This window comes from Odocoileus virginianus, chromosome 28 (assembly GCF_023699985.2).
Source record: "Odocoileus virginianus isolate 20LAN1187 ecotype Illinois chromosome 28, Ovbor_1.2, whole genome shotgun sequence".
Classification (NCBI taxonomy): domain Eukaryota; kingdom Metazoa; phylum Chordata; class Mammalia; order Artiodactyla; family Cervidae; genus Odocoileus; species Odocoileus virginianus.
Genome location: NC_069701.1, coordinates 21,686,151 through 21,713,312, shown reverse-complemented (window position 1 = coordinate 21,713,312; position 27,162 = coordinate 21,686,151). Strand labels below are relative to the sequence as shown.

At 39.6% G+C, this 27,162-nt stretch overlaps 1 protein-coding gene across 2 annotated transcripts in view; it reads left to right on the top strand.

Moving 5' to 3' along the window:
• NELL1 (neural EGFL like 1) overlaps positions 1-27,162 on the top strand; it is a 1,003,663-nt gene that overhangs the window by 237,315 nt on the left and 739,186 nt on the right. For both annotated transcript variants that reach the window (XM_070457287.1, XM_070457286.1), the window contains exons 6-9: positions 11,783-11,855; positions 12,475-12,557; positions 20,998-21,132; positions 25,680-25,782. In XM_070457287.1, coding sequence (XP_070313388.1) covers positions 11,783-11,855; positions 12,475-12,557; positions 20,998-21,132; positions 25,680-25,782 — 394 coding nt within the window. The remainder of the gene's footprint in view (positions 1-11,782; positions 11,856-12,474; positions 12,558-20,997; positions 21,133-25,679; positions 25,783-27,162) is intronic.

Genomic DNA, 27,162 nt, shown 5'->3' with positions numbered 1-27,162 from the left:
GTTCCCAGTATGAAGCCATTGTCCCTGGTTTCAAGAGAGCAGAGCAAACCTTCTGTCTACAAATTATTTTGCATGTTTGTTCTGTCTGAGGCTACCTGAAGGACTGAAGCAAGGCAATTACCTCTTTTTCACCTAACTCAGAATCAGAATTCTTAAAGGGCAGAAGAAAGGTAGACATTGCTTAAAAAGAATGCAGAGCTATGAGATAACCTGGGGCAAAAGATCATAGTTCACACACAGACACACATACACACACACACGACACCCTGAAACAAAGAGGGAAAACTGAAGAGAGAGATTCATTGGGCAATTTAAGGCATTCAAAAGCACACATGTATGTGGGGAATTTAGAAAGCTATCTGCAAGCTCAGAGCAAGATTGTTGCTCAGCAGAACCCTGAGAACACAGTAAACATTCGTGATCCCTAGGGTTTGCACAAGCATAGCTCAGTGTTACAGGGCTCTAGCATATAGCATGCTGTCCCCCACCTTCCCCCTCTCCCAGTTCCTGGCATTCAACGAAATTGTGTTGGTCTAAAAAATTTCTGAACACAGCTGAGGAGAAGAGGTTTCTGTGACCACACATGTTAGGTTGGTGCAAAATTAATTTTGGTTTTACATTTTTGAAATTTGGGGTTTGATATTGTGATACATTCTTAAATGTGATTATGTTATACATCATTTTAATGCACATTTCTCACTTTATATTTTTCTTTTTGCTAATGACTTATTGCTGTTTATTTTATATTTATTTTAGACTAGGGAAATTATGTTAGACAAAGAGCAAATCTGAGTGATTTTCTTGATTGAGTTAAAAATGGGCCACTGAGCAGTGGAGACAACTCACAACATCAGCAATGCCTTTGGCCCTTGAACTTCTAATGAACGTACAGTAAAGTGGTAGTTCAAGAAGTTTTGCAAAGGAGATGAGAGCCTTGAAGATGAGGGGTGCAGTGTCTGGTTATTGGAAGTTGACAGCAGCCAATTGAGAGCCATCATCTAAGCTGATCCTGTTACAACTACATGAGAAGTTGCCAGAGAACTCAAGTTCGACCATTCTATGGTCATTTGACATTTGAAGAAAATTGGGAAGGTGAGGAAATTGAGTAAATGGGTGCCTCATGAACTGACCGAAAATCAAAAAATTCTCATTTTCAAGTGTCTTTTCTCATTCTATGCAACAAGAAACCATTTCTCAATAGAACTGTGACATGCAATGAAAAGTGGATTTTATACAACAGCTGGAAATGACTAGCTCAGTGATTGAACAGAGAAGAATCCCCAAAGCACATCTCAAGGCCAAAATTGCACCAAAAAAAGGTCAGGGCCACTGTTTGGTGGTTTGCTGCCTATCTGATCCACTACAGCTTTCTGAATCCCAGTGAAACCATTACATCTGAGAAGTATGCTTGGCAAATTGATGAGATGCACTGAAAACTGGAATGCCTCCAGCCAGCACTGGTCAACATAAAGGGCCCAATTCTCCTCCACAACTGCCGACCACATGTCGCACAACCAACACTTCAAAAGTTGAACAATTTGGGCTTCAAAGTTTTGCCTCATCCGCCATATTCACCTGACTTCTTGCCAAATGACTACTACTTCTTCAAGCATCTTGATAACTTTTTGCAGTGAAAAGGTTCCCACAACCAGCAGGACACAGACCAAGAGTCCATCAAATCCTGAAGCATGGACTTTATGCTGCAAGAATAATCAAACTTATTTCTCATTGGCAAAAATGTGTTGATTCTAATAGTTCCTATTTTGATTAATAAAAGTGCATTTGAGCCTAGTTATAATGATTTAAAATTCACCATCTGAAACCACAATTACTTTTTCACCAACCCAATAATAAGGAATACAGTCTCTGTGAAAATAGATAAACTCCTAAACAAATGGATTATTGCAGCAATTCAGCAATAGACAAGACAAATGAAAAGAACAGAAAAAAACCCCAGGCGATTCCAGGGAAGGGAGAGACTGATTTTCAGAGTCATTACAATATTCAGTTGCCCAGTCTTGAAATAAGATGAATCAGAAAGGTACTGCCATTCGAAGAAACAAAATAAATAGAAGCCATTCTGGAGACAGTCCAGATATTGGATTTAGTAGATGGAAACTTGAAAACAACTGCCTTAAATGTGTTCAAAACACTAAAGGAAAACGTGGACGAAGAGCTTAAGGAAGTGAGGAAAATTACGTATGAACAAAAGGGAATACCATTAAGGAGAAAGTATAAAAAGGAACCAAATAGATACCCTGAAACTGAGAAGTACATTTGAAATTGGCATTAGAAGAATTCACCAGCAGATTTGAGCAGGAAGAAGAAAACCATCACTGCACTTGAAAATAATTGTAATGAGGCAGTCAGAGGACAGAAAGAAAAAGGAATGAAGTCATAGTTGAAAGCGTGTGAATCCAAGGCGTGTGTGGCTACCATCTCACTGAAACTTCAACTCCTCTTCACTCTTAGTAGCTTGAAAGCATAGGAGTGACTTCATGAGCAGTCAGCCAGTGCCATTCCATGATTGGTTCAATGCTTCTGCTATTGCCATCTCCAAATCTTCAATAATTTTTTGAATAAGGGGCTCTGCAAATTAGGTGGTTGATCCTAAATAGTGTTTATGAGAGTTATGAGGGTCTACTTGTTTATTATTGATCACTTTATCTAGATTCTGAGATTTAAGAAGGTCAGAATTCTATTTTATTCAGCAAGTGCTTTAGATATTCCAGGTCCATAGTTGGCAGATGGTGTACTCTTAACATGAATGAGTAAATGCACAAGCTGTGAATCAGACTTCTTATTTGTAAAGTGCAAAGATGTCTCTCGTAAAGGTAATGCAGGTTATATAAGAATGTATATTAAAAGCACCTGACACACAGTAGGTTTACAACATGCATTCCCTTCCCCTTATGTATTTAATGTTCCTTTTATGCTTAAGTCTATTCTGTAGTCATGTTAGGTATTTTTTCTACCATTTAGGGACTTTTGTTTCAGTTGGGAGATCATGATTAAGAGAGGGAGAAGAGTTTGTCCTATGTGTATTCCAGCTTGCTGAGTGTTCGATTCTCTGTAGATTAAGGAATCCTTGCTTAAGAACCTGAATACCTGTTATGGACAGAAAGCACAGAGGCTGTTTATAGACCTGGACAATTATTTTCCAGCAGAGGTGGGTTGTGGGGATGAGGAATAGACTACCAATGGTTATTGACTGCTTTCTCTGTTGTAGACCTTGTCTGGCCATACCATTAATGATCTCAGTTAATTGCATTTCACCTTCAGAGAATCCTAATTAAATAGTAATGTAATCATCACTCTGTAGCCTGTTTCTGAGACCCTCTGTGGATATACCAAACTCCATGGATGCTATACTCCCATATATAAAATTTCAGAGTACAGTTGGCCCTTCATGTATCCTGTGGATTGTGCATCTGCAGATACAAAGGGTTGACTGTGTTACCCCTAGTGTATAAATGAGGCAAGGATACTCAGAAAGACCAAGCAACATGTGAGTGTCACATAGTTTGTAAGTGAGTGAAATGAGATGAAAACTTGGAACATTTTTTTTTTTCCAAGATTTTTGCTCATTCATGCAACAGATGTTTTTAGGGGCTTGCTTACTATGTCACTGTGTTAGATGCTGGAGTATTTCACTTAAGTATACCGTGTCCCATGGAGAAGATAAACTTATCTTCTTCCATAGCTCGAACCCAGAATAGGCAGTCCCAGTGATAAGCACCAAAAGGAGGGGGCAGTTCCATACACCCATCTTCCTAGGGAGTGTTGTGATTCTCCTTATTCCCTATAATGAGTAGCTCCATCCAATAGCTCTTTAGGAGGAAAGCTTTGAAAACTCATCTCCTTCTTAGTGTCCTGTATACCAGAGTGTATTCAGTCCATCCTTTGGTGAGGTGAGATGGCTAGGATAGGGGAGATATGTCAATGTCTTATTACAGAAATTAACCTGATAGTTTCAGTGTCAAAAAATCTTGCTGTAAAAGAGGCATTCATTTCGCAGGTGACTTCTCAGGCTTTTAATATATATCTTGTAGAAGCTGCCTCCTGGATCCAAGAGCCACACCTGTGTTTTGGTTCCAGGACTAAAATTCTTACATTGTGTTTTCAGGCTAAAACTATGTTGTTCTTTATTTTAAATATGAATGGTCACTTCTTAGGCAAAGTAAAAGATAAAGCTGTCGAGCCTTATTCTGGTTCCTGGTGCATCCTTAGGAATAGTGTGATAAAATGTTGTTGATGAAAGAGCAGAGGATGGAATCATTTGCTTGGTGTTTTGCACATAAGCCTCTAGTGTTAGTTACTGGCTATCAGAGACACAGAACACAGGCTGGGGATTTCTTCACTTCAAAACAGCATCCATTTGAGAAAGTAGTTGGCTAGTAGTGATAGGCTTATCTGAATCTTCTGATTGTCCTAGATTTTCATTATCAAGGTGGTTTCCTACTGCTCAATTTCCCTTTGATGCCTACTAAGCTGATTATGCTGTCACTATTCCAGAGGGTAAAGAAATGAAGAACAAGCTTAGGTGAATCACAGTGCTTCAGAGGTTTGGTTGTTCTGACAGTTTCTAAATAGCTGAGCTCTCAGGGAGAATTCTGATCCCAAAGCCATTCACAGTTAGAACTGTTCACATAGCCTGTGTCTGTCTGTCTGAATTTAGGTCTGAAACCTTTCCCTTACCTGGACTTCACTGTCTCCTTAACAGCTGAGCTGTCACTGGAAAGTGAAATTGATTACTTTTTTTTTCCTGCCACAGCTGTTGTATTTTATCTCAGCTGGTTCCCATAATTCCACAGATGGTAAGCATATGTTTATAGGCACATAGAAAAAGAAGCTATACTGAATTCCTCCCATCTCGAATTCTTATTTTTTCCTTTCATGCAGAAAGTCAAAGTCACAGAGCCAGGGAATCATATATTTGTAGATTAATATTTCTGTGCATTAAGTCTTCGGAAACAGCAGGAAAGCTAATGACATGCTAATGAGCTGACAGTTTTTATTGATTGTAATGGAAGTCGACAAGTGTCTGTCTTGGCTTTTATGCAAGCTGGAATATTTTATTAACTGTCTTCAAGGCAGAAATACATAATTGGCTGCATTTTGAAAACCCTCCTTGTCAGTTTCGCAAGTCTTACTTCTTGTTAACCTGTTGCCAAAGCTTGGGTCCTTGCCAGTTTATAAACAGAACACATCTTCATCCATATATTTACATGCCTGCCAGGAACTCTTCCCCACTCCCTTTTCCTTTCCCTTTCAAAGCAATTTGTTTCAGTGTTTTAGCCTACAAAAAAAGTAAACCATTTTCTTCAGTGTAAACAGAGATCTGCAGGGAAATAAGAGTGTTAAGGAAGAATTAGCATTTGTTTGGTGGCAAAGCTGCTTTCATTTGTATCAGAAAGCTCCAAGTGTTGGAAGGGCTAGCCTAATCTTCCTTATTCCATACCGAAGAGGCTAATAATGGCATAATTTTTCTAACTCTTTTTCTGCACCCTCCTGTATTTTTTAGTGTGAAATGAGAAATGTTATTGGAACAATGAAAATAATGGGCATTAGTGCCCCAGACCAAAAAAAAAAAAAAAAAAACAAAAACACACAAAAACCCATAACATATCACCTGCCTGGTGCAAATTTATTTTTCAGTGCCTGGTGAGCTGAGTGCAGGAAGCCATAGAAGGTGGCAACAGGTGGATGTAACAAAGAGGAAGAAAGATCCATTTTCTCTTTCCGTTGTACTAATAGTCAAAGCTCATTAATTTGGGCTCTGGCCCTTAGGGATTTATTTAGAGCCCCAGAGTGGCTGAGATTTAGCATTGTACTAACAACAAGAAAACGGATTGTTTAGCAAGTTAATCGTGTAAATAAGATTGCAAGGCTACCTTAAAGGATCTTAGTTTTCCAGCACTGAAAAACTGTTTCAGCAGACTGTTAGCATCTAATGCAAATAACTCATTATGGATGGTTGAATAGTATCTTTCCATGAAGGCAATTAAGGTAGAACCTCATTTTTTTTTTCCATTTTTTTTAAATTGGAGGATAATTTCTCCACAATGTCGTGTCAGCTCCAGGAGCTGACACAGTATTGTGGAGCACTGAGGTGGGTGGCCAGTGGGAGTTTGCTGTGTGACATAGGGACCTTGTTTAGTGCTCTAGAACCTTATTTTGAGAACAGGACTACCTTGTAGCACCATCTTGTGAGTCCATGTAACTAGGAGACTTTCTCAAATGACTTTATACTATGAACTGTGGTGTTGGAAAAGACTCTTGAGAATCCCTTGGACTACAAGGAGATCCAACCAGTCAATCCTAAAGGAAATCAACTCTGAATATTCATAGGAAGGACTGATGCTGAAGCTGAAGCTCCAATATTTTGGCCACCTGATGTGAAGAACTGACTCGTTGGAAAAAACCCTGATGCTGGGGAAGATTGAAGACAGTAGGAGAAGGGGACGACAGGGGATGAGATGGTTGGATGGCATCACTGACTTGATGGACATGAATTTGAGCAAGCTCCAGGAGTTGGTGATGGACAGGGAGGCCTGGCATGCCGCAGTCCATGTGGTCGCAAAAAGTCGGACACAACTGACCAACTACACTGAACTGAACTGATAGTGGCCCAGCACTGGTCTGAAGTTAGCAGATCTGTAATTGATGGCCCAGGATTAAGGTGTCCTTTTATTGTTCTTGTTCAGTCAGTAAGTCGTGTCCAGCTCTTTGCAATCTCATGGACTGCAGCATGCCAGGCTTCCATGTCCTTCACCATTTCCCGGAGTTTGCTCAAAGTCCTGTCCATTGAGTTGGTGATGCCATCCAATGGTATACTTTAGAAAAGCTAATTAAAATATCAGAGCTTTTAGATTTTTCATAGGTCTAATTGTTAGGGGAAGCATGCTGATTGAAACTGCCCACCCTGGCCAGGCACGATAGTAACCATTTGCATGAGTTGTTTTATGACAGGAGATCCTTATAAGGAATACGTAACTAATAAGCCACCACCAACTGGAAGAATTCGGGAAAGGTCGAAAGGAGACACCGCGTGTCTGTCCACTTCCCAGAATCCCCCTCGCTAGCATCCATCTTGGCTGAGCGATGCATATGCCAGCAGGAAAGACTCTGAATTAGAATGATTGGCCAAAGACCACTGGGAAACTAATCCCATCACCATAAAACCCAAGACTGTGAGCCATGTGGCAGAGCAGTTCTCCTTGGTTCCCTTACCCTCCTGCTCTCCCCCCGGGTGCCCTTTCCCAATAAAATCTCTTGCTTTATCAGCACATGTGTCTCCTCGGACAGTTCATTTCTGAGTGTTAGACAAGAGCCTGCTCTTAGGCCCTATAGGGGGCCTCCCCCTTCCTACAACATAATGACCAGGTGATCAGTCCCTAAATCAGTAGTTTTCATCAGGCATATCAAAATCACCTCAGGGCCATTTAAAAATTTTATAGAAAACTGTACTCCCTCACCCTCCTCTAAAATGCTGGTATGTACCCCTAGTTTAACAACTAGCATTCCACATGATTTTCACAGACTCTTAAGAGCTATATATAAATTTGTAGTTTGATATTGTGTCAGGAAGGAAAAAAAATCTTCCTCTTCCCTCTTAGGTTTTTCTGGTGAGTCTAAGAATTAAACTGACATGAGACCAATGAGCAGATACTCAAAACAAATTTCAATGACATGTACACATGGCCAAAATGCAGGAAAACTGAGTAGCTTACCATAAATGGCTGAAATACCTCAACTTAAATACCATTTTCAGCTAAAGACTAACTGGATGTGGTGGTAGAGCTTTGAGATTGCAAAGGGGAGGTAGACAGTTCATATGGAGATGGAGATGGCAGAGCGAATGTTCAGTAGATAAATGTTTACTGGACCTGCAGAGACAGTGGGGTGCAGACTGCATGCTGATCTCGTTTCCCCACTACACCTGGCTCATATTCCTTGCAGAGATCTCTGGTAATAGCTCTCTTCTGGGAACAGACCTTCTATCTATTCTTTTAGGTAGTTAGGGTAAAGGTCAAGTTTCTTCCTTTTGGGCTTTGATTGTTTTCAGGTCTAATTAATCTACATTCCAGTGAGACATTTCAAGTGGCAACTTTTGCTCACCTACAATTATATACTTCATAGTTTTTAAGCATTTGATATAGGTAAGGTGTTGATTGTGACTACTTTGTGAAATATACTTTGATGGGAATTGCAGGGGATGCTGAGGTGAAAGCCTATGTTTTGTCCTTCATGGTGTTTATAATTTAGTAATTTGGTTGGCTGACATTCAGTTCCCGATAGTAATATTTTACTCTCTTTGTGTATTGGATGTTGATGCTACCTTCACCATCGTGATGCTATCCTTCACCATTGTGTAAGGAGTAACTATTGCTCCAGGGAATCCAAATGTTTGACAACAGGGAGCATGTTCAGTAGCTCAGTCTTGTCCGACTCTTTTCAATGCTATGGACTGTAGCCTGCCAGGCTCCTCTGTCCATGGGATTTTCCAGGCAAGAATACTGGGATGGATTGCCGGTTCCTTTTCCAGGAACAACAGGGCCATATTTTTCAAAGTGGGGTCCCTTGACTTTTTGTGAGAATCCTCTGGGACAGCTTTTGAAGATGATGAATCCGGGCCCGCACTGACTCTCTTGAAACAGAATCTGGCATTGACCCAGGAATCTGAATGTTAAATACTCAATGTGATTCTTAAGAAGCTGGCATTTTGAGAAATACTGCCATGGTGAATGGTATGAAATAAAGCATAGTCTCAAAAAATGAGATCAAAGGAGGTCTGCTGGTGTAGGCTCAGCCAGAGTTTCTTTTTTTCAGTTAAGTATAGATACATTTAAAGTTAAATGAAGAAAAATAATAGAAATTCTATCTTCGTATCCTTTATTTCGCCTTTTTGGGGGAGAAGTTGCTGTGCTTTAAGGTATGCTTTCATCTTTAGAAATCCTCATAGATGATTTTTCTGGGAGAGATAAGGCTGATCAGCGTCTTTGTTGTTTGTTTCTTTATGCTTTATAAAATTCTGTTTTCTAAAGAAAACGAAGTGCCTAGCAAATGCTTCCTATATTGACAAATGTCCAGGAAATAAATACAATCCGCCTGCGTCTGCAGTTTCCACGTCTTCAGAATCAGCCAGTTTTGACCTGCAGTTTGTTGATTCCATGCATGCTGAGCCTGTGTATACAGAAGTCATACTGTATTATGTCGTTTTATATAAAAGACTAGAGAATCTGCAAATTTTTGTATCCATGATGGGTGGGGGAAAAGGAGGTCCCAGAATTACCTTTCAACTACTGAGGGATGACTCTAGTCCATATGACAATTCAGTGCAAGACCTTTTGGTTCTTATTATGAGAAGGTCCTGGGATATATACATAGATATGTATTTACAGGTAAATGCCTACACTCACTCTTCTTTGGGTTACAGTTGGTATTTGTACAGTATATTCCACCTTTCTTTTTAATCTAGACTGGAATTATATCCATTCAAACAAATTAGCATTCCCATCTTGATTCATTTGGTAAGAACACATTTTTAAGCCAATATGTGGGCTGGCCCTCATGACCTTTTCCTTTTTTTTTTTTTTTTTAGAAAAAAAATTTGAAGTGCCATGAGGTTTTGTGCTGATGGGGATCAAGAATCTGTCTGTTCTTATTTCCATTTTTGTTCAGGTCAACACCATTGACCTTCGTCTGATGATCTGTGTAATGCACATGTGTGTGCTAGAGATTAAAAGTAGAGAAGTGAGGAGGGATGCAGGAAGAAGAAAGTGTGGGAGAGACAGTAATTTTAAAATGACAAAATCAGTCAGTCATTAAAATAAAAGGGCCACTTTGCTATACAGCAGAAAATAACACAACATTGTAAAGCAACTATATGACAAAAAAAAAAAAAAAAGCCAAAAAGAATACTGCTGTGTGTAATATACATTGCTACAGGATAAGCAGAAGGGATATCCTTTCAAATGGATTTTCCATTTCTTTTGGCAAAGATAATACCATGACAGATATATTCTAGGTTTCCAAGGGTCTTTTTCATGGCTAATAAAAATAAGAATGATTTAGGATCTTCTGACCAGCACGTAATAGACCCAGCCCTTTCCTAGTATAAGTATTTTCTCTACTTTTGCATCACTGAGGGTGATCAACTGCCCTGATTTGCTTGAGAGTCTCAGTTTTAGCACCCAAATCTCTAAATCCTAGGCAGACCTAGATAGTCACTCTAACTTCATCCATATTTAGCCTCATTAGACAGATGTTTTCTAGTGTGATATTCTATCTCTCTTTGTTTACTCTTGACTGATTTTTACTTTTATCTTGAAAGTTAGCAAAAACACACAAATCTAAATTGTGACCATTTCAGTTTGGACAAAGATTTCATTGACCCAGAACTTCAGTGCTGGAAGGTTCTGTGGCTTTTGCATACAGCACTTCTTTTTTTCTAGATGAAGCAACTGAAGCTCAGAGAAGGTGGTTGACTTCCTAAGTAAACCCAGTTAGCTACAGATGGATTCAGACCTTGAACCACTGACTGCCAATCCCATGCTTTTCTCAGATTCCTCAAACATGCTTGAAAGGTGCCCTGGCCTCTCAAAGGAGATAATTTGCTTTGAAAAACTGTGCAATATTGTGCCACGAAGAAGCTGATTGACTTAGATTGTGCTCCATTAATTACTCCCTGGAATTGCCTTGCAAGACATGGCAAATTCATTTTGAAGAACTGTGGCAGGGACCTCCTTCCCATGGTGAGGCTGTCTGCTCTGGTGATCACAGACAGTGCATCATCCTCAAAGAGGAAGAGATTAATAAAGATATCTAGTTTTGAGGAAGAGGCCTTTTGATCCTGTTGTTTCTATTAACATTTCCAATTAATATTTTATCTTGAAATAATAAGCAGAAACAGTGTTTGCTGATTACCTTTTGCTCTTCAGAGGATAAGCACATAAATGTTAAACTTCTCTCCCTCTGAAAGACTTGCCACACTATCATAAGCCTATATTTTATTTATAGATTAAGCTCAATATACTGAACCAGCTTCTACATGTTCCATCTGTTCTGTAATATCTCTTCCATCAAATCCGGGAAATAATACCCTAGAAACTGAATCTTGAAATTCAACATGAAAAATCCAAAAGCTATGTCAATATTTTCATTGAGGGATGGCAGCCCCAATGACTTTCTTAAATTAGGGCTGTTCTTCTAGATAGACTACAAAATTAAAAGACCACCTTTCATCCACAGTGAGATGTTGAGCAAATCTTAAGACTCACCAGCAAAGACTCATGTTATTCAATTAGCTGAGAGCAAGGTTCTTAGTTTTCCCCATGTCTAATTTTATTTCCTTGATTAAATGAATCAGTAGAGCATTTTAGTCTAATATGTTCCTATTGTCTCTTTCCTCCACCTAAGATAATCCTGGAAATCAGCAATATTTAATGTTTTAAGATGACTAGGGCATTGAGGAGAAATTTTATTGCATCAGTGTCTTTTTAGAGGGACAGTTTAAAAACATTGACTGATGGATCCTTAGTTCTATGATATCATTAGCATAAATCAGTAGTAAGTGATTGTAGCTTTCTCAAGATGAATGGACATTTTGAGATTTCTGGAAGAGCATGAGTTGGAGTAGGTCAGTGTGGCCAACTCACCTTTTGAATGAGGTTATCAGTCGTGTTAAATAAAAAAATCTTCCCTGCAGAGAGCATGTGACAGGTACCATTTGAACTGATATGTGTAATACTGATTGCCACGTCTCTCTTCTTTTATCAAGGGGATTATCCAAGATGGGAAAATCATCTTCATGCCAAATGGATATATAACACAGTGTCCAAACCTGAATCGCAGTAAGTAGCAACTTAAAGCATTTCAGAATTATTTAATGTAACTTGTTGATAGTATGAGAGAAGCTGTCAGGAAGGATATGCATGAACTATTTACATTGTTGACTTATGAGATGGTGGGATTAGTGTGAGATCTTATGTATCCTAAATACTTCTGTCTTTGAATTTTTAAAACGTTTACATATTATTTGTAGAATTAAAATTTGAAGATAAGAAAACTTGAGCAGTTTTTAGTCTGTATATTGATACAGAAAGTTATGTTTGATATAACTATATAAACACATGTATATAAATGATTTTTAAAACTTCTTGAATTAGATAGGAGTTTACTTTTGCCACTTCTGTGAAAATTCACAATTCTTTAGGGCTGATAAAAATGAGCTTAATTTAAATTTAAAAATAATTTACAGTTTAAAACATACTGCCTTTCTTTTCAGTTCATTTTTATTAAAAACAGGGAAAGATCTAGACCTGAAATCCTTGTGAATTCACTCCAATTTTGAAGTCAAACTTAACCAGAAAAGTGAAAACCCCTTCTACATAGCCGAGCAACTATGGTTGAAAAACATATCTTCTTCTGTTAGCACAGTATCAACATTTATTTTATATTTTCTTTATTGAGCTTGCCCAACTTGCAGTGATTTCTTAAGCCTGGTGCAAGGAATAATGGATTTACAAGAGCTTTTGGCCAAGATGACTGCAAAAGTAGGTATCTAAAATTCACTTGTGATGTTTCATTTTTTTGCCCATCCTGTCTGGAACTCAGAGTGATTTGCTATAATGGAAACATTTTTAGCTTTGATATCTGCAATATGTTACCATAAAAATGGTTTACTCTTTCTTGAAATAGGACAACCTATAGTAAACATAACCATTTCTGTCTTTGATGCCATTCAGCTGTATTAAAATGTTTACTTGAAAAATGTTTGAAAGAAAGAGGCAATATGTATAATTGTAACCTCCCTGGGAGTGGCAAAGGAATTTTCCCATTGACCATTAAACTAGTAACACTGAGAGCTGATATATGGTCAGAGTCACTGCTGCTTGTAAGCTAATGCATTCTGGATGCAAGAATAACTGCCAGTAATCAGAAAGGGCAAAATTGCTGCTGTTAAGAACAGATTACTGTCACAGGAAGGCATTATATCACATTTCTAACCCATGATTCATTTCAAAACTGATCCTGAGTTCAAATAGTCAAGGAGGCAAGTTTGCCTTTAACAACTTCAGTCTTCTACTTCTGTATCTCTCCCTCTTCTCCATCATCCACTTGACAAGCATCTTTTGAGGATTTGCTATTTGCTGGACGCTGTGCTAGGCACAGAGAGGCAGTGATGAAGTGATTTCTACCCCCACAGACATCATATTGAGTGGCAGAGCCAGAAATGTAGACAATGAGGGGCTTTAATAATACATATTAATAAAATTTAGATTGATAATGAAAAGCCCTGAGCCTTGTGAAGAGAGGTGCTGAATAAATAGAAAACATGGCTAGTGCTCTTGTTATGATACCAATCAGTCGTGGACTTGAGTTCTGGCCTAGGGCGAAGAAGGAATTAGGTCGGGCCTAAGAGACATTATACTCTGCAAAAGGAAGACTTTTAATAACAGTGAAAATGATACATTAATCCTATTCCACCTGCGGCTGTGACGGCTCCTGCCATCAGCCATGGTATGAGGAAAAAACTGGTGGGGTAGGTCAGTGTTTGGTAGTTAGGGCTGTATTTTGGACTCAAAGATTGTGCTGCTGAAGACAGTGTTTCTGTTCCAAACTAGGTTTTTTTGGCCAAATCTCCTTTTGTCTGCAAAGAGAGACAGACCACTTTCGTAAAGAGAGAAACTAAATCTGAGAATCGAGAGCTTTTCACTTCAGAGTGTAGTGGAAATGTGAAACGCAGGCAATTATTTGCCTTCCCAGCTTGTGGCATGTAGAAGCTATTATTTCATGTTGTCTGGAGCAGCTTGATCTCAATACTGTTAATTATATTTTAGCTTGCTACCAAATTTTTGGACCAAGAAACATGCCACTCAGCTTCAGGTGACTGTGGTTCCCCATATCCTGGAGTTGATGGTACCCTTTTTGTTCTCATTCTTTCTTGTTGCAGGAATGTCATTTTTGTCTTTTTAGCTATACATTATCTAGCAGCCACATTGAGCTCTGTCCTCAAAACATTATTATGTAAAATGGGCATTTGTGAGGCAGAAGATATTTAATTGTGGGTGATTACAAACAGAAAATGGTTTAATCTACCTTCTAAACACCCCCGGCACTGTGGAAGATTTATAAGTCTTATTTCTTTCAAACTATGAATAGAATTATAATTAGAAAACTGAGTACTTCAATTTTCACTGCAAAATCTGGAACCCATGATAATCTAGAAGAGGAGCTGACAAACTTTTCCTGTAAAGGGCCGGTTAGTAAATTTTAGTTTCTGTAGATCAGGAAGCAAAATTGAGAACATGATGTGTATATTTATTTCACTTGAATGAAATTGATCAATATAGCATGTAGATACTCAACACTGGTAATCATCAGGGAAATACAAACCAAAACCACACAATGATACATTAGCTCACACCTGTCAGATTGGCTATCTTCAAAAAGAACACAAGTAACAGATGTTACTGTTTTCTCTATAGTAAAGGGAAACTGTGTAAACTATTATAATAATTTGTTGAATTGTTTTCCAATGAAAACAAATTGTTTTCATTTACAGTAGAAACTTTGTAAACTATATGTGGAAGTATAAATTGAGGCAGCCACTGTGAAAGATAGTTTGGAGGTTTCTCAAAAAACTAAAGGTAGAATTACCTTATGACCCAGCAATTCCATCCCTGGGTACATATCCAAAGGAAACCAAAATACTAATTCAAAAAGATTCATGCACTCCAGTGTTCATAGCAGTTTTATTTAGAAATGCCAAGCTATGTGAGCAGCCCTAGTGTGCATCAACAGATGAATGGATAAAGAAGATGTGGTATATATACATACTATATTGTAGCTTGTTACCAAATTTTTGGACCAAGAAAGATGCCACTCAGCCTCAGGTGACATGCACACACACAATGGAATACTACTCAGCCATAAAAAGAGTGAAATTGTGCCATTCACAGCAGTGGATTCAGAAGGCATTATACTAAGTGGAAATAAATAGGTGAAAGACAAGTTCTGTTTGATATCACTTATATGTGGAATCTAAAAAATGCAACAAACTAGTGAATATGGCAAAAAAGAAGCAGACTCATAGAGAACAAAATTGTGGTTTCTAGTGGGGAGGGGTGGAGGAACAGTATAGGGGTAGTGAATTAAGAGGTACAAACTATTGTACAGTGTATCATGGTAGCTTATAGCAAGGAGCATATAGTCAACATTGCATAATTAAAAATGGAGTATAAACCTTTAAAAATTGTCAATTACTATATTGTACACCTGTAACTTATTATATCTTGTATACCAACCATACTTCAATTAAAAAAATTTAATCACTGAAAAATATAAAAGTCATTCTCAGCTCACAGGCCATACAAAAATGAGTGGTGGGTCAGATTTGGTCCATGGGCTTTAGTTTGTCAACCCCTGATCTGGAATAAGCTGGAAAGATACTCAAACTAGGTAATATTTATTGAACACTTACTATGTGTTAGTTACAATGCTTAAATTTTTAGATTCCCTCTCTTTCATCCTCACAGCAATCCTGAGTTAGGTTTATTAGCCCACTGTCCAGGAGAAGTTGGAGTTCCAAGAAGGTTGTGTAAGTTTTCCCAAGAAAAGTGGATGGCAAAACTGGAACTCAAACTTAGATTCTGAAAGTTGGATCATGACTGAGAAAGCTTATGGCTGGAGGATAAAAGGATTAGAAAGAGAATCAAAAGATATAAAGGAGGAATGACTGATGGAGAAAGAGAGGAAGATGCTGCCAGTAAGAGGATGGCAATAATAGTGAGAAGAAGCATGGGCCATAAGAGGAGAGAAAAAGAGGAGTGTGTGTTCAGATGGTATCTGCTGGGAGTGAAACGTGAGCAGAGAGCTTGTAGTAGCTTTTGAAGGAGGAAGATCAGGTAAGAGCAAGGCCTCTGATCTCACCCATCTGGTTATAGCCACTGTTGTCCTTAGATATATGTGGCAGCTGTCTGAGTTCTGGGTTCATGTTATGTGTGCTTCTGCCAGGACCACTCAGCGGCAACTTCTATTGCATGATCTCTTAAAGGTTTTTCAGATCATGGGGATGACTCAGAATTAGACTGCAAACCTGGGATCCGCCAGGCGAATCCTCAGCAAAGAATTCCTTAAGACTTCTCAAGGAAGATACTTCCCTCTAGCCAAGACCACAGTCTGAACGGGATGGTCTTCCTTCTGTGCCTGTATAAGTCTTGTTTCTTTTTTGTTCACTCTGAAGCTGAGGGTACAACCTTTTGGGGCCCCACCTTGATGTAGGAGTTTCCTTTAAGACACCTTGTCTTGGGCAGACCCTGTTCTCTGTCTCCCTGGCCTCCTCTCCAGCCGTCAAGCTGGGAGCCCAAAGGCTGCCTGTTTTGGCTGACGTCATGAAGCTTTGGTGCTCACTCGCCTCCCTGGATCCCTGACTCTGAGTTTGTTTTGGCCACTATGGCTTGCTTCCTTTTGTATCAGCCCCTGTGATGATTTTTTAAAAGCTTTGATTTGTGTATTTTATCCAGCATTTTAGTTGGTTCAAGGAGGAAAGTCTTTCAGGGTACCTAGTCTGCCATCTTGCTGGGAGCAGAGTGAAAGAGATGGCGTCTGGGGCGATAAGCCAGATCAGAAGACAGGGAGGATTCCTGTGCACAAAGGGAATTCTGGGGCACTAAATCCATCTGTATTTGGACTTTGCCTTTGGTTAAATAAGCCAAGATTTAGCTAATAGGATTGGAGGTTTGGTTTGAGTTGCCCAGCAGCTATGATTAAAACAGGCATTAGTCATACAGATCTTGGTGGAGATAGAAATGGGCTTTGGAGTGAGATTCATCTGATGTTGAATCTCATTTTTATCACTTCTTCCAATGTTTGCAGCCTGGAATGAGTCACCGATCTCATTTCCAGCTGCAGTTTCCCCATCTGTAAAATGATGATAGTTATTCTTCATTTTATGAAGATTTCATGAGAGTTGCTGTCAGAGCCCTGGTCTAGAGCCAGGAGGTCTTGGAAAGGAGCAGAAAGTCCTCATACTTGGAACATAGTGGAAGCCATGGAATCCAACCAGAGAGTGAGCCCAGCACACAAGCCAGGCAGGAGTTGGTAGCCAAAATCACATCAAAGCAAACAGGCGCAGACATCACATAAGCTCAGGGGTGCGCCTAGGAGGGCTTGCTGTTTCTTTTCTCCTTTCAAAGTAGGGATGATTGAAAATGTGTGAAAGGACAGATCAGGGAAGCAGCTTGCATGTAGTTTCAGGTAACAGGAGCCAGGGTACAGAAGAGCCCTCTTAAAGAATCCCTGTGTGTCCTAGTCGCTCAGTTGTGTCTGACTCTTTGTGACCCCGTGGACTGTAGCCCACCAGGCTCCTCTGTCCATGGGATTCTCTAGGCAAGAATTCTGGAGTGGGTTGCCATTTCCTTCTCCAGGGGAAGAATCCCTACAGTCTGGCAAAGCCATACCTTTACCAGGGGAAAGGGCAACAAAGTACCTTCCCTGACACCTCCCCTAAGTAATCCACTAGAGACCACTAATCCCCTAACTTATTCTAGAAATTGTCCCAGGTAGTCTTGACACTGTGAGACCCACACACCTGCTGAGCTAGGTACGCAGTGATTGGATCAGGCTGTGTCCTTATCTTGCATCTTCCCTGTGCTGTAATCCCATTCTCCCTTCAAGCTCAGGAAGAAGAGATGCTGAAGATGGGTAATTTCTTGATTACTTCTGTCTAAATCTTTGCCAAATGTACTTATGGAAATCAAGCATCACTTGGGGTGGCATTTCAGCTTGTAACATATTTAATTTAGAGATTTTCATTGTTTCCAGGAGCTCAATAGTGATTTTTCAATTAAGTTTAAAGATTTAATACAATAGATCTCTTTTTTTACCTTTCATATAGCAAATGCCAAATAAATAATATTTCAAAGGAAAGGAAAAGAAGCGATCTATTGCATGACTAATGTACCTAGTTTCATTCAGTGACCTCTTACTGTGAAAAAAGCCTCTGCTGCCTGTCTTTGAATGTGTAGAGTTAAGAATAAATGATTTGCTCTATGTTTGCTTAGATAAATGCTTGAACAAAGGTAAAACAGAAAAGAGATGCAGATTTGATACTCTATCTATTTTGGATCTGTAGGCATTCCCTGAGAAAACGGCAGGTAGTGTAGAAATAGCTTTTGAAAATGAATTTGTAGAAATTCTGCATGCTAATGCCAGTGACAGAAAATGTAATTTATTTTTTTTGCTTCAGAGCAATTTTTTTCCTTTATTGTTGCTTCAGGATTTAGCAGGGGGAAAAGGAAGGCAAGATTACATATTAAGTGCCTTTGAAAAATTAGCTTTTTGCTTTACTGTATTTCTTTGTTTTTGAAAGTCTGTCTGATGCATTCTTGTTATTACAGAGATTAGGGTTTTTCATTGTTTTCAGAGAAGGCTAAGTATATTAAAAATGAAAAAAGCTCAGAAGGGAAACAAAACCTTCATAGGCATACCTTCCACTGTATTAAAACTGAGACTCTTCCTTGGAATTGAGTTTTGGAGGTGAGCATAGCTCAGCTTCATAGGGTAGTACTGGAAATTGACAATATTTCCTTTAGGCAAGCACCTGGATTTTCAGGAAACTGGGATAGATACAGAATTGCCTTTTGGACTCGTCCTTGAGAAGTCCTCTTCTCAGAGTGATACAGTCCCTAGAGTTGTTCCAGACTTTCAGAGTAAGACGGCTCTCCTGGACTCCTCATGCAGAACCACTTTTAGGAAAGATTCCCTTCTAGTTCAGCTCTTGTTCATTCCAAGGTCATAGGACTATCACTGCCTTATGCAGGAGCTGCTGAGACGATAGAAATGAGGTCAAGATAATGTGTGCTGCATTACCACTCCCTTCTTATTCGTGAAAGTTGCTCAGTCGTGTCCGATTCTTTGCAACCCCCGTGGACTAGACAGTCCGTGGAATTCTCCAGGCCAGAATACTGGAGTGGGTAGCCTTTCCCTCTCCAGGGGATCTTCCCAACCCAGGGACTGAACCCAGGTCTTCTGCATTGCAGGCAGATTCTCTACCAGCTGAGCCACCAGGGAAGCCCCCCTTCTTATTACCTCTTACCAATATATGGTTTTGGTCACTTGGTGTCACCAGACTTTTGGAAGTCTATGTTATCTGTGTTTTGTAAAGAATTCCCAAATAAGTTAATTATCGTCATTTCTGGAAGCTCCATGACTAGGCTGAAGATTTAAATGTGACCTGAATTTTTGGAAGATTCTGTACAGTAGAGGCGTCCTAGGAAGCTAATATTTCAGGAATAGCTCAGTTTTTTCAGCTTTGATTATACTGCATGTGGTTTGTTTAGGATCCTTTTTCATCTTTGTCCTTCCTCTTGGTACTACCCGTGACAGGCACACAAGGAACAATTTTTCTTGAGAAATTTTAGCAAGTGTAGAGGAAGAGGATTGAATAAGTGATAAAAACTAAGGTTGGAATTACATGTGGATTCTATTTCCAGAAAATAGTGCTGTTATAAGTGAGAGGAGCATGTGTGGACAGGAACCACTGAAAATATAGAAAGAGGGTAGAAGTTGCCAATAGCCAGGTTCAACTATTGTAACTAAAATATCACCCTGAAATAGTCTTAGTTTGGATCAAGAATTGATTTGATCTCCTATATGGAGAAAATACTCAAGACAGGGATGTATAATATAAATATGATTGAGAAGGGAAAGAAACGGATACATTTTTAGAAAGTGGTATTTGTTCTTGGTGATCTCTGTATAAGAAGAACAATGAGGTTGCTATGGAGCTGAGTTACACCTTAGTGTAATAAGGATGTGACAACAGAGAGATCATACCAGATTCCAGGCTTTTTGTGCCATATATTTTTTTTTTTTTGGTGCCATATTTTTGAAGGCAACCTAGAGTCACATACATGGAAAATGGCCAGGAGAGAAGTTTGGAACTATATCACAAGGAGTTAAGGGGATTCTGGTGGGACCAAATGTGGTTAGGGGTAGGCATGGGGACATTGGAGCAGGCATTGAGGAAACCTCAAATGTTTGTAGAGAGATTAGACTTGCTTAGAACTGGCTATAAGGCAAAACTAGATCTAATAGGAAAAAGGGAGAGGAACTACACAGCTCAAGCCAGAAAGACATTTCAGACATCTTGAGCTCGCCAAGAGAAGTAGCCTCCTTTGGGAGGTAATGAATGTTTTATCACTGTTAGTTGTGCAAAGAGAGGCTGGATGATCCCTTGAAGGGATTACTTGTGACGTCATTCAAACTTCATAAATCCTTTCAAATCAGAGATGTTAAATGGGAGCAGTTGAGTGACCCAGAAAAAGAAAAAGGTTATTTTTGAAAATCCTCATCTCACCTGGGGATTTGTTTGCCTCTCTCGACCTTGTCTGAATGCCAAAGTGATTCCTGGGGCATTCTATGTGGAGAATCCTGAACTGGGGAGAAATCAGATCTGCCTCTGACTCACCCTTTTTCTGGCTCCAGCTCCCCAGCATTTTTCATAAAAGAAGAAGCAGTGATGTCCCAGCTTGTAAACCATGACACTTAGTTAGTGTGTGAAGAATAGGGACGGGATAGTAGGAGATAAATGTAAGTGCTTCAGAGTTGCTGATTAGATCACCTGTAAACACTGAAATGAGTCCTTGAACACATTCATTACAAGTGGTTTCTTGTGGGCTTGAGCTGAAAGCTCATGTTGATAAACACCCATGAGGTCCCTGAGATAGTTTAATGTCTCATTTGGTGCTCATTAGACCACGGGAGCCCAATATGTCTTCAATTTAGAATGATTCCACCTTGTGTGAAATTAAAAAAAAGGAAAAAAAAATCCTTCAAAACCCAAAAAACAGATCTGGCTGAGAATCACTGAACTCTTTTGAGCATTTCCCCCTGCCTCCTGCTTAGATGTATTTTTTCTTGTTGCAATTAGCTTTGTTAGGACAGTGCAGTTGAATTACAGAAATTACACATAGCAACTCTTGCTTGCAGCTGAACTATGCAGAAACAAGACTTAGTCAATTGGAAAACTGTCATTGTGAGAAGACCTGTCAAGTGAGTGGACTGCTCTATAGAGACCAAGACTCCTGGGTCGACGGGGATCATTGCAGAAACTGCACATGCCAAGTAAGCCTCTTTGTATGTAAATAGACTAAAAGTTTGAATAGGGTGGTTCTGCTGATTTTTGTGTAAGCTGTTTCTTTATAAAGCCAACTCTACAATGTATTATCTTTTTACTAAGTGCCTTTTTACTAATAGGAGCAGTTGTGAAGGTAAGTTGTAGTGTCATTATAACCACAAGTACTTGTCAAAGGAAAGCAAACACACTCTAATAACATGATCTAATATTATCAAGAATCTTACTGTTTGGAGATCAGAGTATCAGAGGGGGAAGGAATGCCTTTGGTTCTTAAACTACCTAGTGGGTGACTTTAACTCAGATGACCAGTATTACCTACTACTATGGGCAAGAATCCCTTAGAAGAAATGGAGTAGCCACCACAGTCAACAAAAGATCCAAAAATGCAGTACTTGGATGCAATCTCAAAAACGAGAGAATGATCTCTGTTCATTTCCAAGGCAAACCATTTAGTATCACAGTAATCCAAATCTATGCCCTGACCAGTAATGCTAAAGAAGCTGAAGTTGAACGCTATGAAGACCAAAAAGACCTTCTAGAACTAACACCCAAAAAAGATTTCCTTTTCATTACAGGGGACTGGAATGCAAAAGTAGGAAGTCAAGAAATACCTAGAGTAACAGGAAAATTTGGCCTTGGAGTACAGGATGAAGCAGGTCAAAGGCTAATAGAGTATTGCCAAGAGAATGCACTGGTCATAGCAAACACTCTCTTCCAACAACACAAGAGAAGACTGTACATGTGGACATCACCAGATGGTGAACACCGAAATCAGATTATATTCTTTGCAGCCAAAGATGGAGAAGCTCTATACAGTCAGCAAAAATAAGACCTGGAGCTGACTGTGGCTCAGATCATGAACTCCTTATTGCCAAATTCAGACTTAAATTGAAGAAAGTAGGCAAAACCTCTAGGTCATTCAGGTATGGCCTAAATCAAATCCCTTACAATTATACAGTGGAAGTGACTAATAGATTCAAGGGATTAGATCTCATAGACAGAGTGCCTGAACTATGGATGGAGGTTTGGGACATTGTACAGGAGACAGGGATCAAGACCATCCCCAAGAAAAAGAAATGCAAAAAAGCAAAATGGTTGTCTGAGGAGGCCTTACAAATAGCTTTGAAAAGAAGAGAAGCAAAAAGCAAAGGAAAGATATACCCATTTGAATGAAGAGTTCCAAAGAATATCAAGGAGAGATAAGAAAGCCTTCCTCAGCAATCAATGCAAACAAATAGAGGAAAACAACAGAGGAAAACTAGAGATCTCTTCAAGAAAGTTAGAGATACCAAGGGAACATTTCATGCAAAGCTGGGCACAATAAGGACAGAAATGGTATGGACCTAACAAAAGCAGAAGATATTAAGAGGAGGTGGCAATAATACATGGAAAAACTTTACGAAAAAGATCTTCATGACCCAGATGATGACAATGGTATGATCACTAACTTAGAGTCAGACATCCTGGAATGCAAAGTCAAGTGAGCCTTAGGAAGCATCACCACAAACAAAGCTAGTAGAAGTGATGGAATTCCAGTTGAGCTATTTCAAATCCTAAAAGATGATGCTGTGAAAGTGCTGTGCTCAATATGCCAGCAAATTTCGAAAACTCAACAGTGGCCACAGGACTGGAAAAGATCTGTTTTCATTCCAATCCCAAAAAAGGGCAATGCCAAAATAAGTTCAAACTACCGCACAATTGCACTCATTTCACACACTAGCAAAGTAATGCTCAAAATCCTTCATGCCATGCTTCAACAGTACATGAACAGAGAACTTCCAGATGTTCAAGCTGTATTTCGGAAAGGCAGAGGAAACAGAGATCAAATTGCCAACATCCGCTGGATCATGGAAAAGTCAAAAGAGTTCCAGAAAAACATCTATTTCTGCTTTATTGACTATGCCAAAGCCTTTGACTGTGTGGATCACAACAAACTGTGGAAAATTCTCCAAGAGATGGGAATACCAGACCACCTGACCTGCCTCTTGAGAAATCTGTATGCAGTTCAAGAAGCAACAATTAGAACTGGACATGTAACAACAGGTTGGTTCCAAATCAGGAAAGGAGTACGTCAAGGCTATATATTGTCTCTCTGCTTATTTAACTTATATGCACAGTACATCATGAGAAACGCTGAGCTGGATGAAGCACAAGCTGGAATCAAGATTGCTGGGAGAAATATCAATAACCTCAGATATTCAGATGACACCACCCTTATGGCAGAAGGTGAAGAAGAACTAAAGATCCTCTTGATGAAAGTGAAAGAGGAGAGTGAAAAAGTTGGCTTAAAACTCAACATTCAGAAAACTAAGATCATGGCATCTGGTCCCATCACTTCATGGCAAATAGATGGGGAAACAGTGTCAGACATTTTTTTGGGCTCCAAAATCACTGCAGATGGCGACTGCAGCCATGAAATTAAAAGACCCTTATTCCTTGGAAGAAAAGTTATGACAAACCTAGACAACATATTAGAGAAGTAAATGGCAACCGACTCCAGTATTCTTGCCTAGAGAATCCCAGGGACGGAGGAGCCTGGTGGGCTTTCGTCTATGGGGTCGCACAGAGTTGGACATGACTGAAGCGACTTAGCAGCAGCAGCAGCAGACAGCATATTAAAAAGCAGAGACATTACTTTGCCAACAAAGGTCCATCTAGCCAAGGTTATGGTTTTTCCAATAGTCATGTATGGATGTGAGAGTTGGACTATAAAGAAAGCTGAGCACTGAAGAATTGATGCTTTTGAACTGTGGTATTGGAGAAGACTTTTGAGAGTCCGTTGGACTTCAAGGAGATCCAGCCAGTTCATCCTGAAGGAAATCTGTCCTGAATATTCATTGGAAGGACTGATGCTGAAGCTGAAACTCCAATACTTTGGCTACCTCATGAGAAGAATTGACTCCTTGGAAAGACCCTGATGCTGGAAAGATTGAAGGCAGGGGGAGAAGGGGATGACAGAGGATGAGATGATTCAATGGCATCACCGATTCAATGGACATGAGTTTGAGTAAACTCCAGGAGTTGGTGATGGACAGGGAGGCCTGGTGTGCTTCAGTCTTTGGGGTCACAAAGAGTCAGACACGACTGAGCAACTGAACTGAGTGGCTGACTTCAGTCATGGCTTTTCTCTGCTACTATACATTTTATTTTATTTCCTTTTTTAAAAAATTTATTTTTAATTCAATAATTGCTTTACAATGTTGTGTTGGTTTCTGCCGTACAACAACATAAATCAACCATAAGTCTACGTATATCCCCTCCCTTGAACCTCTCCCATCCCACCCCTCTAGTAGTCACAGAGCACCTGTAGAGCTCCCTGTGTTACGCAGCAACTTCCCACTAGCTAGCTGTTACATACGGTAGTGTATACATGTCAATGCTACTCTCTTAGCTCATTGCACCCTCTTCTTCCTCCACTGTGTCCACAAGTCTGTTCTCTATGTCTGCATCTCTCTTCCTGCCCTGTAAACAGGTCCATCAGTACCATTTATCTAGATTCCATCCGTCAGTCAGTCAGTTCAGTCACTCAGTTGTGTCCGACTCTTTGCGACCCCATGGACCGCAGCACACCAGGCCTCCCTGTCCATCGCCAACTCCCAGAGTTTACTCAAACTCATGTCCTTTGAGTCAGTGATGCCATCCAACCATCTCATCCTCTGTCATCCCCTTCTCCTCCTGCCTTCAATCTTTTCCAGCATCAGGGTCTTTACCAATGAGTCAGTTCTTTGCACCAGGTGGCCAAAGTATTGGAGTTTCAGCTTCAACATCAGTCCTTCCAATGAATATTCAGGGATGATTTCCTTTAGGATGGACCAGTTGGACCTCCTTGCAGTCCAAGGGACTCTGTGCTACTATACATTTTAAAAGGAGGTTAATTAGTTTCTAGGTGTCTTCATTGTATTTTTACAAGGTATCCATTTTCTGTTTTAGAGAATTGCAGGACCTCCTGACTCTCAGATTATCCATTATTTGTATTATTTGTATCTGCAATTTGATCTGTTTTGGAGAATTAAAGAACCCCCACCCTCACCCCACATTAGTATGTAAACCTTATCCAGCTGAAATTATTTGATAAGTGTCTAAAGAATGCCATTGTTTGTCTTCAAAAATTTAAAACGATTGTTAGTGCTTAAACAGTGATTTCAGGGTCTGCAAAAGGTGTTACTAATGTTCTTATAAAAATAGGCTTTTGTTTTCTTTCTAATCTGTTCAGTCTGATCGGCAGGTAGAATGAAACCAGTGATGTATACCAGAAAAGTAATTGAGGTGACATGGTTTTATATGGGTTGGAGAAAATTATTTGTAGAGTGGGTTGCCATGCCTTCCTCCGGGATCTTCCCGACAGGGATAGAGGCCACATCTCTTGGGTCTTGCTTTGTCAGGAGGGTTCTTTAACACCAGAGTCACCTGGGAAGCCCCAGGAACTGCTCACACTACTTCTGTTTTCCTGGTGAAGTTTCTGGGATGGAATGTGAGCTTTGTCCTACTGAGGTCACCTCTGCTGAGATGTCTTTTCCTGCCTTTCCTTCCTCAGAGCGGGGTTGTGGAATGCCGAAGGATGTCCTGTCCCCCACTCAACTGCTCTCCAGACTCCCTCCCGGTGCACATTGCCGGCCAGTGCTGTAAGGTCTGCCGACGTAAGTACTGACTGAGGGTCAGGGTGGCCCTCAGTGCTTCGAGATTGATTTATTCCTCTTTTTTTCAGACCCCCAAGTGAGAAACATTGATGAAATATTAATACTAGCAATTGATTACTTGTGATGTGCAGACCCTTTACATAGGCGCGATATATATATATATATATATTTTTTTTTTTTTCCCTTAATCCTCACATCAACCTTAGTTACTATTCTTTCCATTCTTTCATACAGGGAACTGGCATTGATGAGGATTAAGTCAGTTGCCCAGGATCAAACAGCTGGGGGTGGGTGGAGTTGATCTGTGAAGTCATGACTGCAAGGCTCCATGTGCTTTGATTTCCTCATTTTTTTTTTAAGTGTTTATTCATGGCTGTGTTTGGCATTCGTTCCTGTGTGTGGCCTTTCTCAAATCAGGGTGGCTTCTCTCGTTGTGGGGCACAGTCTCTAGTTGCATGGGCTTCAGTAGCTGTGGCACCCAGGCTTAGTTACTCTGCCGCCTATGGTATCTTCCCAGACCAGGGATCAAACCCCTGTCCCCTGCATTGCACCACCAAGGAAGCCCCTGGTCCACTCATTTTGATTGATCAAGGTAAGGCCCATGCTCTGTGTTTTGGCTATCTGAGATTTTAGTCAGATTTCCTATTATTAAAGACCTTTGTTAGGAATTTCAAGATTGAACTTCAGTTAAAATATTAGGACAGTTTCCTTCAAAGTTGGCTTGTCCAAATTATGTAATGATTTAAAAATCCTTTTCCCTCTGTATTACAGAGGACACTATTTCAAATGAAATGGTGAAATGAACACTGAGGCAAGCATGAAGAATAAAAGCTGTCATTTAGAATAATTGGTATGGTATGTGTCAGATACTGTGTTAAGTGGTTTCATTCTATTATTATTATTTTTTTTTCTATTATTATTTCATTCTATTATTCCTCACTGGGATATTTTGGGGGGGAATTGTTATTATCACTATTTGTAGGAAGCTTAGGGAGGATAACAACAAGTTTGCAAGGCTAGTAAGTGGCAGAGGTGAAATATAAAGCAAATTCTGTCTGACTACAGAGCCTTTAGTCTTTTTATCAGACCATAAGATTTTCACTGAAAAAGGAAAGTTTAAGTTAGAAATGTGCCATCTGATGGATAATTTTCAAAATTGTTTCTCTGCCAGAAAACACCATCATTACTAGATCCTCAAAACAGTAACTTTTTGTCAAGAACAGCATGTCCCCTAATATGACAGTGGGAATGCAGATAGCCAGTCTGGTTGTACCAGCCCAATCTTTTTCTATATCCTTTCAAAAGGAACTTTGAAAAATGTCTTCTTCTTTTTTTTTTTTTTTTTAAATTTTTATTAGTTGGAGGCTAATTACTTTACAT